Raw genomic sequence first — 13737 nt, 5'->3', positions numbered from 1 at the left:
ATCATTTTCTGGGAGGTATCATGGTTCTTTACTGTGCTCTGCTCAACTGGGTATACACATTCTTTCATCTAACCTAGAATTCACAAAAATAACAGATCTCCAAAACCATTTCGTTCCATAATTTCTCCGTCTGTTGATTTTGGTTCCTATACATACATCTGAGCATAAAAGCTCATTGGTACTAGGCCATGAGTAATTACAATCTAAGAACATAGAAAAATCATTGAATAGTGGTAAAGGAAACACCAGCAAATCACATGATTATTAGAAAATAATATTGTAAGGTTGTGAATCTCAATACCATTCTGTGATAATGAGGGCATTCCATAAACATTTTACAAATAAATGAATGAATGGTTTTATTTACAGAATATTGAATGGTGAAGTTAAGTAGGATTTAAATATCATATTAAGGGAAATCACTTTATTGAAGGTAAAGTAGTATCTTAGGCAGAAAAGGAGAGTGTCTGGGGCTTTATTCTATTTTACATAAATGCAGTTAAATGGATCTTCGTTGTTTCTATTTAGAAGAGTTTCAGTTTGAAAAACAGTTTTGAAAACACAATCAGTGACAGATAATTTGCCTTTCAGTTATGGGGACAATGCACAGAATTCCAAGCAATATGGCATCTAGCCTTCACCACAAAATGAGTCTCTAACTCTGTGTAGTACATACAGATAATGTGACCTAAGTGTTTGGCAAATGTCGGGTTTTCACCATATATTGATAACAGCTGGAACAGGAAATAAAAATGAATCATTTCACATTACACTGAATTTTAAATAGAAGCAGCACAAATGATTCTGAGTTAGCTCATCATTATAAAACTATTCTAGCACGTGGAAGATAACACTTTTTGAGATATAACTTGAAGCTATTTTTACTCCCACTGACAGGTGTTGATTAGTATGGGAAAGGGATTTAAATACCTCAGAAACTCTTGAATTTGCGATAGTAACAATGATAGTTACAGCTGAGAGTCCAGTTTTTAACATTGCCTTGTTAGTTGGCCAGCTCTTCCATGCCTGTGGGTATTCTTCAAATCTGGCTTTGAGCTATTTAAATGTAATTTCAGAGAAAGAGCCGGCAGTGCCTCTTTTGTGGCATTTAAATGATATTGTTCTGTTCTACATTGTCGAATCAGCACCGTTAAAATAGAATAAGAGCATGACATATACTTTTCATGCAGAGTTACTAGGAAAGAGTTGAAATTCTAGTTCACAAATGAAAATATTTTTCTTGTAACAAAATTTAAAATGCTCACTTATGTGTTCAGAAATTTTACTTTGATGTTTCCTGAATTGTCTTTAGTAATTCTGTCTACAGCTAATTATCATTAAATTTGTTATTTTTTGTTTATAAACATTGAGATTCGATTTTCTTTTCTTTTTAGGATCCCCTGCCCTGACTGGAACTGGAACAGTCAATGTCATAGTAGATGATGTCAATGACAATGTCCCCACATTTGCCAGTAAAGCATATTTCACAACAATTCCTGAGGATGCACCAACTGGAACAGATGTTTTATTGGTAAATGCCTCAGATGCTGATGCTTCAACAAATGCAGTTGTAAGGTCAGTACGTTTTCTTTTGTAAACTTTGGCTATTTTCTCATTAAACATTGATTTTTGAACTACATGAATATAATGTTTAATTAAATGAACGTTATATTAACACATATCCTATTATTGTTATCTATTGCTGGTAGCTCACAATTCATAAAATGAGGATTCAAACAGTAAACATTCTACTTAGTACTCTAAGATTTTATTTAATTTTTATTTAATTTATATTTTTATCATATCTCATGGTTTTGTAGTTTGGGACTACATGAGGTGCTTCTTCTGTCTCATGAGGTTGACTGATGGCACTTCACAGTATTTACATGATAACTGGATGATCTGGAGGGCTCAGGATGACTTTGCATGCCTGCTGCCTTGGCAGGGTTGGTTGGAAGGTTTAGGATCGTCTAGGCCCCTTCTGTCCTCGAGTAGTCTCAGAACTTCCTGATGTGGTTCTTTAGCAAAGTAGTTGGACTTTTTACATGGTGGTTCTCAACTCCAAGAGCCACCAGTGAAAACTCCCAGAACTCTCAAAGGTCAGACCCAGATGTGCCATAGCAGCACCTCTGTAATACTCTGTTGGTCAAAGCAGTGATGACCAGCCCAGATTCACTGTGAGGAGAAACATGCATCACTCATTGATTGGAGAAATGTCAAAGAATTTTGACCATTTTTATTCCACTGCTAGCCTTAATAAGAATATTTGTGTACTCTTCATTTAGTAAATGTATTTTACTTTGCTTAAATCCTCTTAAAATAGAGAACATAAATATGATAACTTGTTCAGAGAGGATGTGAAAGAAATTGAGTTGTAACATTTTACTGACCTAGCTTGTCCCCTTCTTCCGTATCTATTCGAAACGGCCTGTAGTCCCAGCTACCTGGGAGGCTGAGGCAGGAGAATGGTGTAAACCTGGGAGGCGGAGCTTGCAGTGAGCTGAGATCTGGCCACTGCACTCCAGCCCGGGCGACAGAGCAAGACTCCGTCTCAAAAAAAAAAAAAAGAAATGAAGATCTCCGAATATTCTAGAGAAAAACCCACACACATAAATATTTTATACCACTCCTCTACTTTCTATAGGCTGGTATTAGGTAAATTAGAGTTGCTTAGAGGGCTATCAAAGTAGTGGAGCAGAAGATAAAATTTGAGGCATTAAGAATTATCAGCTATGGGTAACAGATATACTGATATGGTAATGATTTGATTGATGTCTTATTTTGTTGTTTGCTACCAATTTTCTTTCAACAAAATCATTTTGGAATGATTTCAACACACACATTTTAAGAAACACATTCAGACCATAATACTTGGTCTCTCTAAGGAATTACCTTTAAGCTGAAAGGACTGAGCTGTGGGATGGAATTAAGCACGTTGTGTTATCTAAGAAGGTCAGCATGTCTGGACCAGAGTGAGAAAGGAGTTAGAGAGGTAGGCGGGGGCTAAATCATAGGCCATGTAAGGACTTCTAAGCCATGATACAGAATTGGGGTTTTCCAATTTACCTTTAGGTGGGAAACTACTGAGGAGTTTTAAACAGAAGAGACACATAAACTGGTCTACATTTGCATAGAATCTGACGAGAGAGGATTTATGGAGAGAAACCAGTGTACCATTTAGGCACTAATGAATATAGTTATCCAAGTAGAGTAACTTTATACTTATATGGAAAAATGAAAATTGAGCAAATAGATTTGGGTCATGCCTTTGAAATTGGACGTGAGATCAAATGAAAGAGAGAAATCAGAATCATCTAAGTTTTCTACTCAAACACCTAGGCAGATCATGATATGATATCATTTACTTTATTTACTCTGGTTTGATAAAATCTTATTGGAATATAATGTATTTTATGGTTGGTGTTAATAACTCCTTGCTATTCATGGTATCCTGAAGAAAATCTATTCTTTCTCCAGATTAAAAGAGCTATTGTTTTAATTATTTATCTCCCATTTAAATTTTACATGGTTAGGTTATTTACTGAACTACTGATGGGATCTCCAGGAACATAAACTTTTATGTGTCTTGTAAGTTACTTTTTTCCAATGATCTAGCATGATTTTGCATATAGCATCCAGCCAACAGATGTTTGTTTTTTACTTCTGCCTGTTTCATCAAACTTTGTATTTCTACAAGTGGTGTACTTACTTCAAGTTATACATTTTACTACACCTTTAGCATTTTCCTTTCTAGAAAATCAGCCTATCCAGATTATGTCTTTGCCTTCCACATATCTATTCCAGAGCTTAGCTTTTACAGATAAGTATCCCCTTTTCTCCCAAGTGGACTAAATCTCTATTCAAGCTTCACTTCTAATTCTTCTATATCACAACCCTGGAGAAAGTCACGTACACCACTGACAAAGTCAACATTCTAAGGAAAATTTCTTTCTTTCTTTTTCTTTTCTTTCCCTCTCCTCTCCTCTCCTCTCCTCTCCTCTCCTCTCCTCTCCTCTCCTCTCCTTTCCTTTCCTTCCTTTCTTTTTAGATGGAGTCTTGCTCTGTCCAGGCTGGAGTGCCATGGAGCGATCTCAGCTCACTGCAACCTCCGCCTTTCGGGTTCACGCCATTCTCCTGCCTCAGCCTCCCCAGTAGCTGGGACTACAGGTGTCCACCACCACGCCCGGCTAGTTTTTTGTATTTTTTAGTAGAGACAGGGTTTGACCGTGTTAGCTAGGATGGTCTCGATCTCCTGACCTTGTGAGCCGCCCGCCTTGGCCTCCCAAAGTGCTGGGATTACAGACGTAAGGCACCGCACCCTGGCCAGGAAAATTCCTTAATATGTGTTATTAATCTCTTCCCATTCAATTTCCTCCAACTCTTTAATTCAAAAGTTACTCATTTTTCTCATGTGTCTTCAAGTTATCTCTCTTCCTTGAACCATATAGATATCTATATAAATGCTCATTTACCTAAGTTAGCATAGCTACAGAAATGCTCCAAATATCTGGTGTTGAATTCTGGTTCTTTTATTTGCCTGCTATCGTCTAGGAAAGTCATTTTAATGCCTCAAAGGCTTAGTTTCTGCATCGATAAAAATGAACTTAAAAATTTATACTTTACAGTTTGTGGACAAACTTTACTAACCACCTACTATGTATCAAACAGTATGTATGGAATCAGTTAATATCCATAAATATCTCTGGCATAATTATTAGGACATAGAAGTCATTAAATTAATTCAAGGTTTTTTTTTTCTTTTTATTCTTCTCATATCATCTTTTTTACTCCTAATACAGTCTTTCTTTTATAATATCTGGTACATAACAGTGGTTGACACTTAAATAAATACATTGAATGATTTTCATATTCTCTAGAATAGCTGCTTATACTCATTCTATTTTTACTACATTCTTGAAAGGTTAGCTTCACAATCTGTTTTCTCTGGTCATTTATTCCCAAAAATCTTTAGTCTGATTTTTTTTTCCTTCATTGCTTTACTGAAAAAAGGCCCTGTCAGAAGACTACTGAAATTTTTCAAGTCCAGTGACTTTTCTAAGTCCTTCTTCTCCTTTACTTTTTTCAATGTTCACACTATAGGCCAGACCATCTTTTCTTTTTGGCATTTTTTTCCTCCTCAATGTCTATATAAACATTATTTTTTATCATCCTGCATCTCTGATCACACACGGTTTGTCTTCTGTTTCTCCTTTTTCTCTCCCTGGAAAGTAATTTGAATACTTCTTACTGCATTATTTTCTCAGTACTTTCGTGTGTGTGTGTGTGTGTGTGTGTGTGTGAGAGAGACAGAGAGATTTATTCCATTAATGCAAGCATCAATTCTGTGAACAAAACCTCCAAATCTGTGCTATCAATTCTGATTCCACTCCAAAACTTTCCACCCATATTTATAACTGGCTGATAGACATATTACACTGGAGGTTCTGTTGGCATCATAAACACAGTGTACCTAAAATTCCTTACTTTTCCTGTTTCTCATTTTGGTTTTCTGCTTTGTCTTAATAATATTGCCTTGGTTTGTTTTTTACCACACCTTGCGGCTAAGGGTCATCTACTCTCTTATACTCAATCAGTGGACGAATTCTCATGTTTCTTCTTTCCTAATGCGTCTGGCACCCATTCTTTTCAGTGCATCCCTTCTGCCAAGATCCTTGTTCAGTCCATACTTACATCATGCCGGTACTATTATAATAAAAATTAACTCACTTCCACGACACTAGTTTCTAATCCTTCCAATCTGTGTAACACACTACCCTGTAAAATTACGAAGTCTTGACTATACACCAAAAATTTTGTTAAACTCTAAGGAGTTTGACACTCTAAGGCCCATAAGAAGTACAATTTAATAGAAGAGATAATTTTGTAATTTCTTAAGTATAGTACCATATAACAAGTATAGTTTAAGCACAGAATAGGTGGAAAGAATGGTGTAGTCGATGATACTTCAGTGATACTTGAGAAAATCAGTAGAAGCTTCAAATAATTAATAAGTTTTAGAAAGACAGAAAAATAGTTTATATAGAAATAAAGTAATGAAAGATATTCTAGGCAAAAACAGTATCAGGTGCTAAGGCAAAGAGCTATGCAAAAGCATGGCATTAGAGAAAAGAAAGTATTTCCATATGGTTACTGTGGGTTAGGAGTGGACTTTGTATATCATATAAAAAATTCAAAATTTCTTTCTGCATCTAACGAGAGAAACAATGGAAATGTTTTAAGCAGCAAGCATAAAAACATGACTAGTTTATATTTCATAATGATTTCTCTCTCAGCATTATGGGAAATACTTTGTGCAAAGCAAAGCCTGAGTCAGTGAATTAAAGGGCAATGGCAGAAGTATGCCTCAACATGAGCATCTCTTGGCTCTGCTTTAACAATTATACTTCCTCAAAATCTTTCAATTACAGTTTGCCTATGGTATAACTCCAGGTCTTCAAATTCTAGCCACCCCATAAATGGCCCCAGCATCTTCCCAAGCTAATTCTGCAAAACTCTGCAACATATGGCCAAAAATTCAGCATTGCTGGATCATTTTCTGCTCACGGGACGAGGATCTGTGCTTTCCCAAGCCTTATAGGTTTGTTCAATTTATTTGATATCTTTGACCAGAGCTTGGCAAACTGCTACTTGCAGGCCAAATTGGGCCAAGTGCCTGTTTTTGTAAATAAAGTGTTATTGGAACACAACCATGCCCATTCATGTACCTATTGTCTATGGCTGCTCTTGCCATATGATGGTAAGCTGAGTATTGCAACAGAGAATATATGACCTGTAAAGCTGAATATATTTACTATCTGGCCCATTATATAAAAGGTTTGCTGACTACTAGCCTAAACCTTCTTTTTTTCTGCCTTGTTGAACACTATTGAAAGATGGATAGCCCCTTTACAACTTATGTTAAATTTAGCCTTCTCTGAGAAGGCTTTTATTTTAATCATTCCAGTCAAGAGTGTTCTGTCTTCTGAATACCTACGCTGACACCTCTTTACTGTTTCATAGCACTTTACTGTTTTGTAGTTACTCTTTTTTTATATCTTTCTGTTATAAAGGATATGAACTTGAAACCAGGATATTTCTTTTACCTACTTAACCGTGTCTCTGTTTTGGTTTTTTTAGTCCCCTTATCCATTTAACTATCTAAATATAGGTTGAGCACCCTAATCTGAAAACCCCAAATCTAAAATGCACCAAAATCCTAAACTTTTTGAGCATCAACATGATGCCACAGGTGGAAAATTCCACACCTGATACCTTTTCTTTCTGATTTTTCAATGTTCACAAACCTTGTTTCAAGCAATTATCAAAAATATTCGATAAAATTACCTTCTGGCTATCTATATGAGGTATATATGAAACATAAATGAATTTTGTGTTCAAACTTGAGACCCATCCCATAGATACCTCATTATGTATATGCAAATATTCTAAGATCCAGAGAAATCCAAAACACAACTGGTTCCAAGAATTTTGGATAATGGATACTAAACCTATATATAGATAGATTTGGATAGATTGTATATAATAGACTATTACATTATACATATATATTACATAGGTCCTATTATGTTGGTAAACTTAGACTTTTGAAGGCTCACCGTTTATCAATTACAATGCCAAGTGCTCTTTATAAAAACTATTTTTAATACTCAAAACCACCAAATAAAAAGAGTAAAATGTGATCTCCATTTTACAGATAAAGAAAGAAAGCTTAAAAATGTTAAGAAAATTTGTGAATTTAAGTGCTATTAATGGGGTTTAAATTTATGTCCAAGTGAACTATGTTCTAAAGTCCAGTCTCTTTTTTTTCTTTTTTTTTTAATCATTATACTTTATGTTCTAGGGTACAGGTGCACAACGTGCAGGTTTGTTACATATGTATACATGTGCCATGTTGGTGTGCTGCATCCATTAACTCGTCATTTACATTAGGTATATCTCCTAATGCTATCCCTCCCCCATCCCCTGACCCCACAACAGGCCCTAGTGTGTGATGTTCCCCTTCCTGTGTCCAAGTGTTCTCAGTGTTCAATTCCCACCTATGAGCGAGAACATGCGGTGCTTGGTTTTCTGTTATTGCGATAATTTGCTGAGAATTATGGTTTCCAGCTGCATCCATGTCCCTACAAAGGACACAAACTCATCTTTTTGTATCGCTGCATAGTATTCCATGGTGTATATGTGCTACATTTTCTTAATCCAGTCTGTCATTGTTGAACATTTGGGTTGATTCCAAGTCTTTGCTATTGTGAATAGTGCCACGGTAAACATACGTGTGTGTGTCTTTATAGCAGCATGATTTATAATCCTTTGGGTATATGCCCAGTAATGGGATGGCTGGGTCAAATGGTATTTCTAGTTCTGGATCCTTGAGGAATTGCCACACTGTCTTCCACAATGGTTTAACTAGTTTACAGTCCCACCAACAGCATAAAAGTGTTCCTACTTCTCCACATCCTCTCCAGCACCTGTTGTTTCCTGACTTTTTAATGATTGCCATTCTAACTGGTGTGAGATGGTATCTCATTGTGGTTTCGATTTGCATTTCTCTGATGGCTGGTGGTGATGAGCACTTTTTCATGTGTCTGTTGGCTGCATAAATGTGTTCTTTTGAGAAGTGTCTGTTCATATCCTTTGCCTACTTTTTGATGGGGTTGTTTGTTTTTTTCTTGTAAATGTGTTTGAGTTCTTTGTAGGTTCAAGATATTAGCCCTTTGTCAGATGAGTAGATAGCAAAAATTGTCTCCCATTCTGTAGGTTGCCTGCTCACTCTGACGGTAGTTTCTTTTGCTGTGCAGAAGCTCTTTAGTTTAATTAGATCCTATTGTTCAATTTTGGCTTTTGTTGCCATTGCTTTTGGTGTTTTAGACATGAAGTCCTTGCCCATGCCTATGTCCTGAATGGTATTGCCTAGGTTTTCTTCTAGGGTTTTTTACAGTTTTAGGTCTAACTATTTAAGTCTCTAATCCATCTTGTATTAATTTTTGTATAAGGAGTAAGGAAGGAACCCAGTTTCAGCTTTCTACATATGGCTAGCCAGCTTTCCCAGCACCATTTATTAAATAGGGAATCCTTTCCCCATTTCTTGTTTTTGTCAGGATTGTCAAAGATCAGATGGTTGTAGATGTGTGGTATTATTTCTGAGGACTCTGTTCTGTTCCATTGGTCTATATCTCTGTTTTGGTACCAGTACCATGCTGTTTTGGTTACTGTAGCCTTGTAGCATAGTTTGAAGTCAGGTAGCGTGATGCCTCCAGCTTTGTTCTTTTGACTTAGGATTGTCTTGGCAATGCAGGATCTCTTTTGTTTCCATATGAACTTTAAAGTAGTTTTTTTTCCATTTCTGTGAAGAAAGTCATTGGTAGCTTAATGGGGTTGGCATTGAATCTATAAATTACCTTGGGCAGTATGGCCATTTTCATGATATTGATTGTTCCTATCCATGAGCATGGTATGTTCTTCCATTTGTTTGTGTCCTCTTTTATTTCATTGAGCAGTGGTTTGTAGTTATTGAAGAGATCCTTCACATCCTTTGTAAGTTGGATTCCTGGTATTTTATTCTCTTTGAAGCAGTTCTGAATGGGAGTTCATTCATGATTTGGCTCTCTGTTTGTCTGTTATTGGTGCATAAGAATGCTTGTGATTTTTGCACATTGATTTTGTATCCTGAGACTTTGCTGAAGTTGCTTAACAACTTAAGGAGATTTGGGGCTGAGATGATGGGGTTTTCTAAATATACAATCATGTAATCTGCAAACAAGGACAATTTGATTTCTTCTTTTCCTGATTTAATACCTTTTCTTTCTTTCTCTTGCCTGATTGCCATGGCCAGAACTTCCAACACTGTGTTGAATAGGAGTGGTGAGAGACGGCATCCCTGTCTTGTGCCAGTTTTTAAGGGGAATGCTTTCAGTTTTTGCCCATTCAGTATGATATTGGCTGTGGATTTGTCATAAATAGCTCTTATTATTTTGAGATATGGTCCATCAGTACCAAATTTATTGAGAGTTTTTAGCATGAAGGGCTATTGAATTTTGTCAAAGGCCTTTTCTGCATCTTTTGAGATAATCATGTGGTTTTTGTCTTTGGTTCTGTTTATATGCTGGATTACATTTATTGATTTTCATATGTTGAACCATCCTTGCATCCCAGGGATGAAGCCCACTTGATCATGGTGGATAAGCTTTTTGATGTGCTGCTGGATTCGGTTTGCCAGTATTTTATTGAGGATTTTTGCATCGATGTTCATCAGGGATATTGGTCTAAAATTCTCTTTTTTTGTTGTGTCTCTGCCAGACTTTGGTATCAGGATAATGTTGGCCTCATAAAATGAGTTAGGGAGGATTCCCTCTTTTTCTGTTGATTGGAATAGTTTCAGAAGGAATGGTACCAGCTCCTCCTTGAACTTCTGATAGAATTCACCTGTGAATCCATCTGGTCCTGGAATTTTTTTTGGTTGACAGGCTATTAATTATGCCTCAATTTCAGAGCCTGCTATTGGTCTATTCGGGAATTCAACTACTTCCTGGTTTAGTCTTGTGAGAGTATTTTTGTCCAGGAATTTTTCCATTTCTTCGAGGTTTTCTAGTTTATTTGTGTAGAGGAATTTATAGTACTCTCTGATGGTAGTTTGTATTTCTATGGGGTCGGTGGTGGTGATATCCCCTTTATCATTTTTTATTGCATCTATTTGATTCTTCTCTCTTTTCTTCTTTATTAGTCTTGCTAGAGGTCCATCACTTTGTTGATCTTTTCAAAAACCAGCTCCTGAATACATTGATTTTTTGAAGGGTTTTTGTGTCTCTATCTCCTTCAGTTCTTCTCTGATCTTAGTTATTTCTTGCCTTCTGCTAGCTTTTGAATGTGTTTGCTCTTGTTTCTCTAGTTCTTTTAACTGTGATGTTAGGGTGTCAATTTTAGATCTTTCCTGCTTTCTCTTGTGGGCATTTAGTGCTATAAATTTCTCTCTACACACTGCTTTAAATATGTCCCAGAGATTCTGGTAAGTTGTATCTTTGTTCTCCTTGGTTTCAAAGAACATCTTTATTTCTGCCTTCATTTAGTTATGTACTCAGTAGTCATTCAAGAGCAGGTTGTTCAGTTTCCATGTAGTTGAGCAGTTTTGATTGAATTTCTTAGTCCTGAGTTCTAGTTTGATTGCACTGTGGTCTGAGAGACAGTTTGTTATAATTTCTGTTCTTTTACATATGCTGAGGAATGCTTTCCTTCAACTATGTGGTCAATTTTGGAATAAGTGTGATGTGGTGCAAGAAGAATGTGTATTCTGTTGATTTGGGGTGGAGAGTTCTGTAGATGTCTGTTAGGTCCACTTGGTGCAGAGTTGAGTTCAATTCCTGGATATCCCTCTTAACTTTCTGTCTCATTGATCTGTCTAATGTTGACAGTGGGGTGTTAAAGTCTCCCATTATTATTGTGTAGGAATCTAAATCTCTTTGTAAGTCTCTAATGACTTGCTTTATGAATCTGGGTGCTCCTGTATGGGGTGCATATATATTTAGGATAGTTAACTCTTCCTGTTGAATTGATCCCTTTACCATTATGTAATGACCTTCTTTGTCTCTTTTGATCTTTGTTGGTTTAAAGTCTCTTTGATCAGATACTAGGATTGCAACCCCTGCCTTTTTTTTTGTTTTCCATTTTCTGGTTAGATCTTCCTCCATCCCTTTGTTTTGAGCCTATGTGTGTCTCTGCATTTGAGATGGGTCTCCTAAATACAGCAAACTGATGAGTCTTGACTCTTTATCCAATTTTCCAGTCTGTGTCTTTTAATTGGACCAGTTAGCCTATTTACATTTAAGGTTAATATTGTTATGTGTGAACTTGATCCTGTCATTATGATGTTAGCTGGTTATTTTGCTCATTAGTTGATGCAGTTTCTTCCTAGCATCAGTCTCCTAACTGTTACTAAAGATCGTGTTCTCCCAGTAGACAGTATAATGCCTATAATCTTAGTAGATCTCAGGAAGAGGCAAAGAAGTTTAAAAAAATCAAATGGGGATATTTTAACTTTACAAAAGCTATAGTTGATTTAGGGTTCAGATCACAGTGGTCTCTGTTTATTCAAATAATTTAAAATATTAATGTATTCTCAAATTAGAAAATAAATTAACATGTTTATTGATTTTCATTGAACTAAATGTGAACAAATTCTATTTGACACAACTTGACTAAGAGTCCATGTTGGCCTTAGCAATCGGTACATTTCCCATCTTCACTACATTCCCTCAGTTGAGTTTTACCTTCCTTCTGCTGTGGTATAATGGAAATAGTACATGTTGAAGTCTTAAAGACAGAAATTCAAATTCTAGATCTGCTATTTATGGATTGTATGTTTTTGTGCAACTACCTTAGTCTCTGTTAGATTCAGATTCCTTATCCCTAAACAGTCAAAACTAAGAATAAACTGTAAGGATTGTTTTGGGATTTAAATAAGAGCATATATAAATTGCCACATAGTGTGCTTGATATGCACTAAGAAATCAATAAGCTCCTGGAAATATTTAAATAACAGCATAATTGTTTAACTGTTAAGAAGATACCACAAGACACAATCTAATACAGATTTTAACTTTACAAAAATTAATGCAGGCCAGAAAAGCAATAGAGTTCATCAGAAGGGATGAGAATAGAACCAAACCTCAAGTAAGAGATGTGACAAAAATCTAGACATATTATCTTAACTGTCAATCTAGATACAGAGCTTCTTGTGTTTCTTGGGTTTTATAAAGACTTTGAAGTATAAATTTGCATCTGACTGGTGTTATATAGAACATCTCATATTTAAAATATACTTTTATATGCTTTAGAATCTAGGGAAGTCTAGAAAAAATTAATTAGATATTAATGACAATTTACTCATTCATTGTAAAAAAGTACTAAATATATTACCTACTTTAAAATAGACAATCATACGGGCAATAGCATGTTCAATAGCATAAAATAGGAAAATCAGAATTCATAGCATAGGTTTCTTTGTCTGTGTTCTGCTGCTATAGTCACAGACTGGGTAATTTATAAAGAATAGAAGTTTATTTGACTCACATTTCTGGAGGCTGGGAAGTCTAAGGGCATGGGGCCTGCATTTGGTGAGTGCTTCCTGTCTGTTATTTCATGGCAGAAGGGCAGAAGGCATCACATGATGAGCAATCATGTGAGACAGAAAGAGGAAATAAAGCTGAACTCATTCTTTTATCAGAAGCCCATTCCCTCAATAACTAAATCTCACTTCGGTGATAATGGCATTAATTCACTCATAATAATGGAACCCTGATGGTGTAATCACTTCTTAAAGGCCCTACTTCTTAACATTGTTACAATTCTGTTACAATGACTAATTTCAACGTGAGTTTTGAAGGGAACATTTAAATCATAGCAAGTCATTTTGAATGGATCATTTAGTGAAACTATACTAAAGGCCACACCGTTTGCCTGTCAATGCATTATGTTTAATAATACACAATAGTCTTGACATATATAAAAAATCCAGATGAAAATTTACTTTTTTTATCAATCTCATTTTATTTGTATATGTGAATATTTATAGGAATAAATATTTGATTGAACCTTGATCCTTGCCATTATAAAACTAAAAAAGTTTATGGCAGTATGGCTTACTCTTTTTTTCCTATTAAATTATTTGATTACTTCTACATCCACTGATAGCAACAAGGTTCCAAAAATCAGATTACACAATTCTCA

General features: G+C 35.7%; 1 protein-coding gene across 3 annotated transcripts in view; it reads left to right on the top strand.

Moving 5' to 3' along the window:
- Positions 1 to 13737, top strand: part of FAT4 (FAT atypical cadherin 4) — a 186916-nt gene that overhangs the window by 125061 nt on the left and 48118 nt on the right. For all 3 annotated transcript variants that reach the window (XM_023217612.3, XM_023217611.3, XM_023217610.3), the window contains exon 8: positions 1395 to 1575. In XM_023217612.3, coding sequence (XP_023073380.2) covers positions 1395 to 1575 — 181 coding nt within the window. The remainder of the gene's footprint in view (positions 1 to 1394; positions 1576 to 13737) is intronic.

Source organism: Piliocolobus tephrosceles, chromosome 3 (genome assembly GCF_002776525.5).
Source record: "Piliocolobus tephrosceles isolate RC106 chromosome 3, ASM277652v3, whole genome shotgun sequence".
Lineage (NCBI taxonomy): Eukaryota > Metazoa > Chordata > Mammalia > Primates > Cercopithecidae > Piliocolobus > Piliocolobus tephrosceles.
This window is presented reverse-complemented; position numbering and strand designations above follow the sequence as displayed.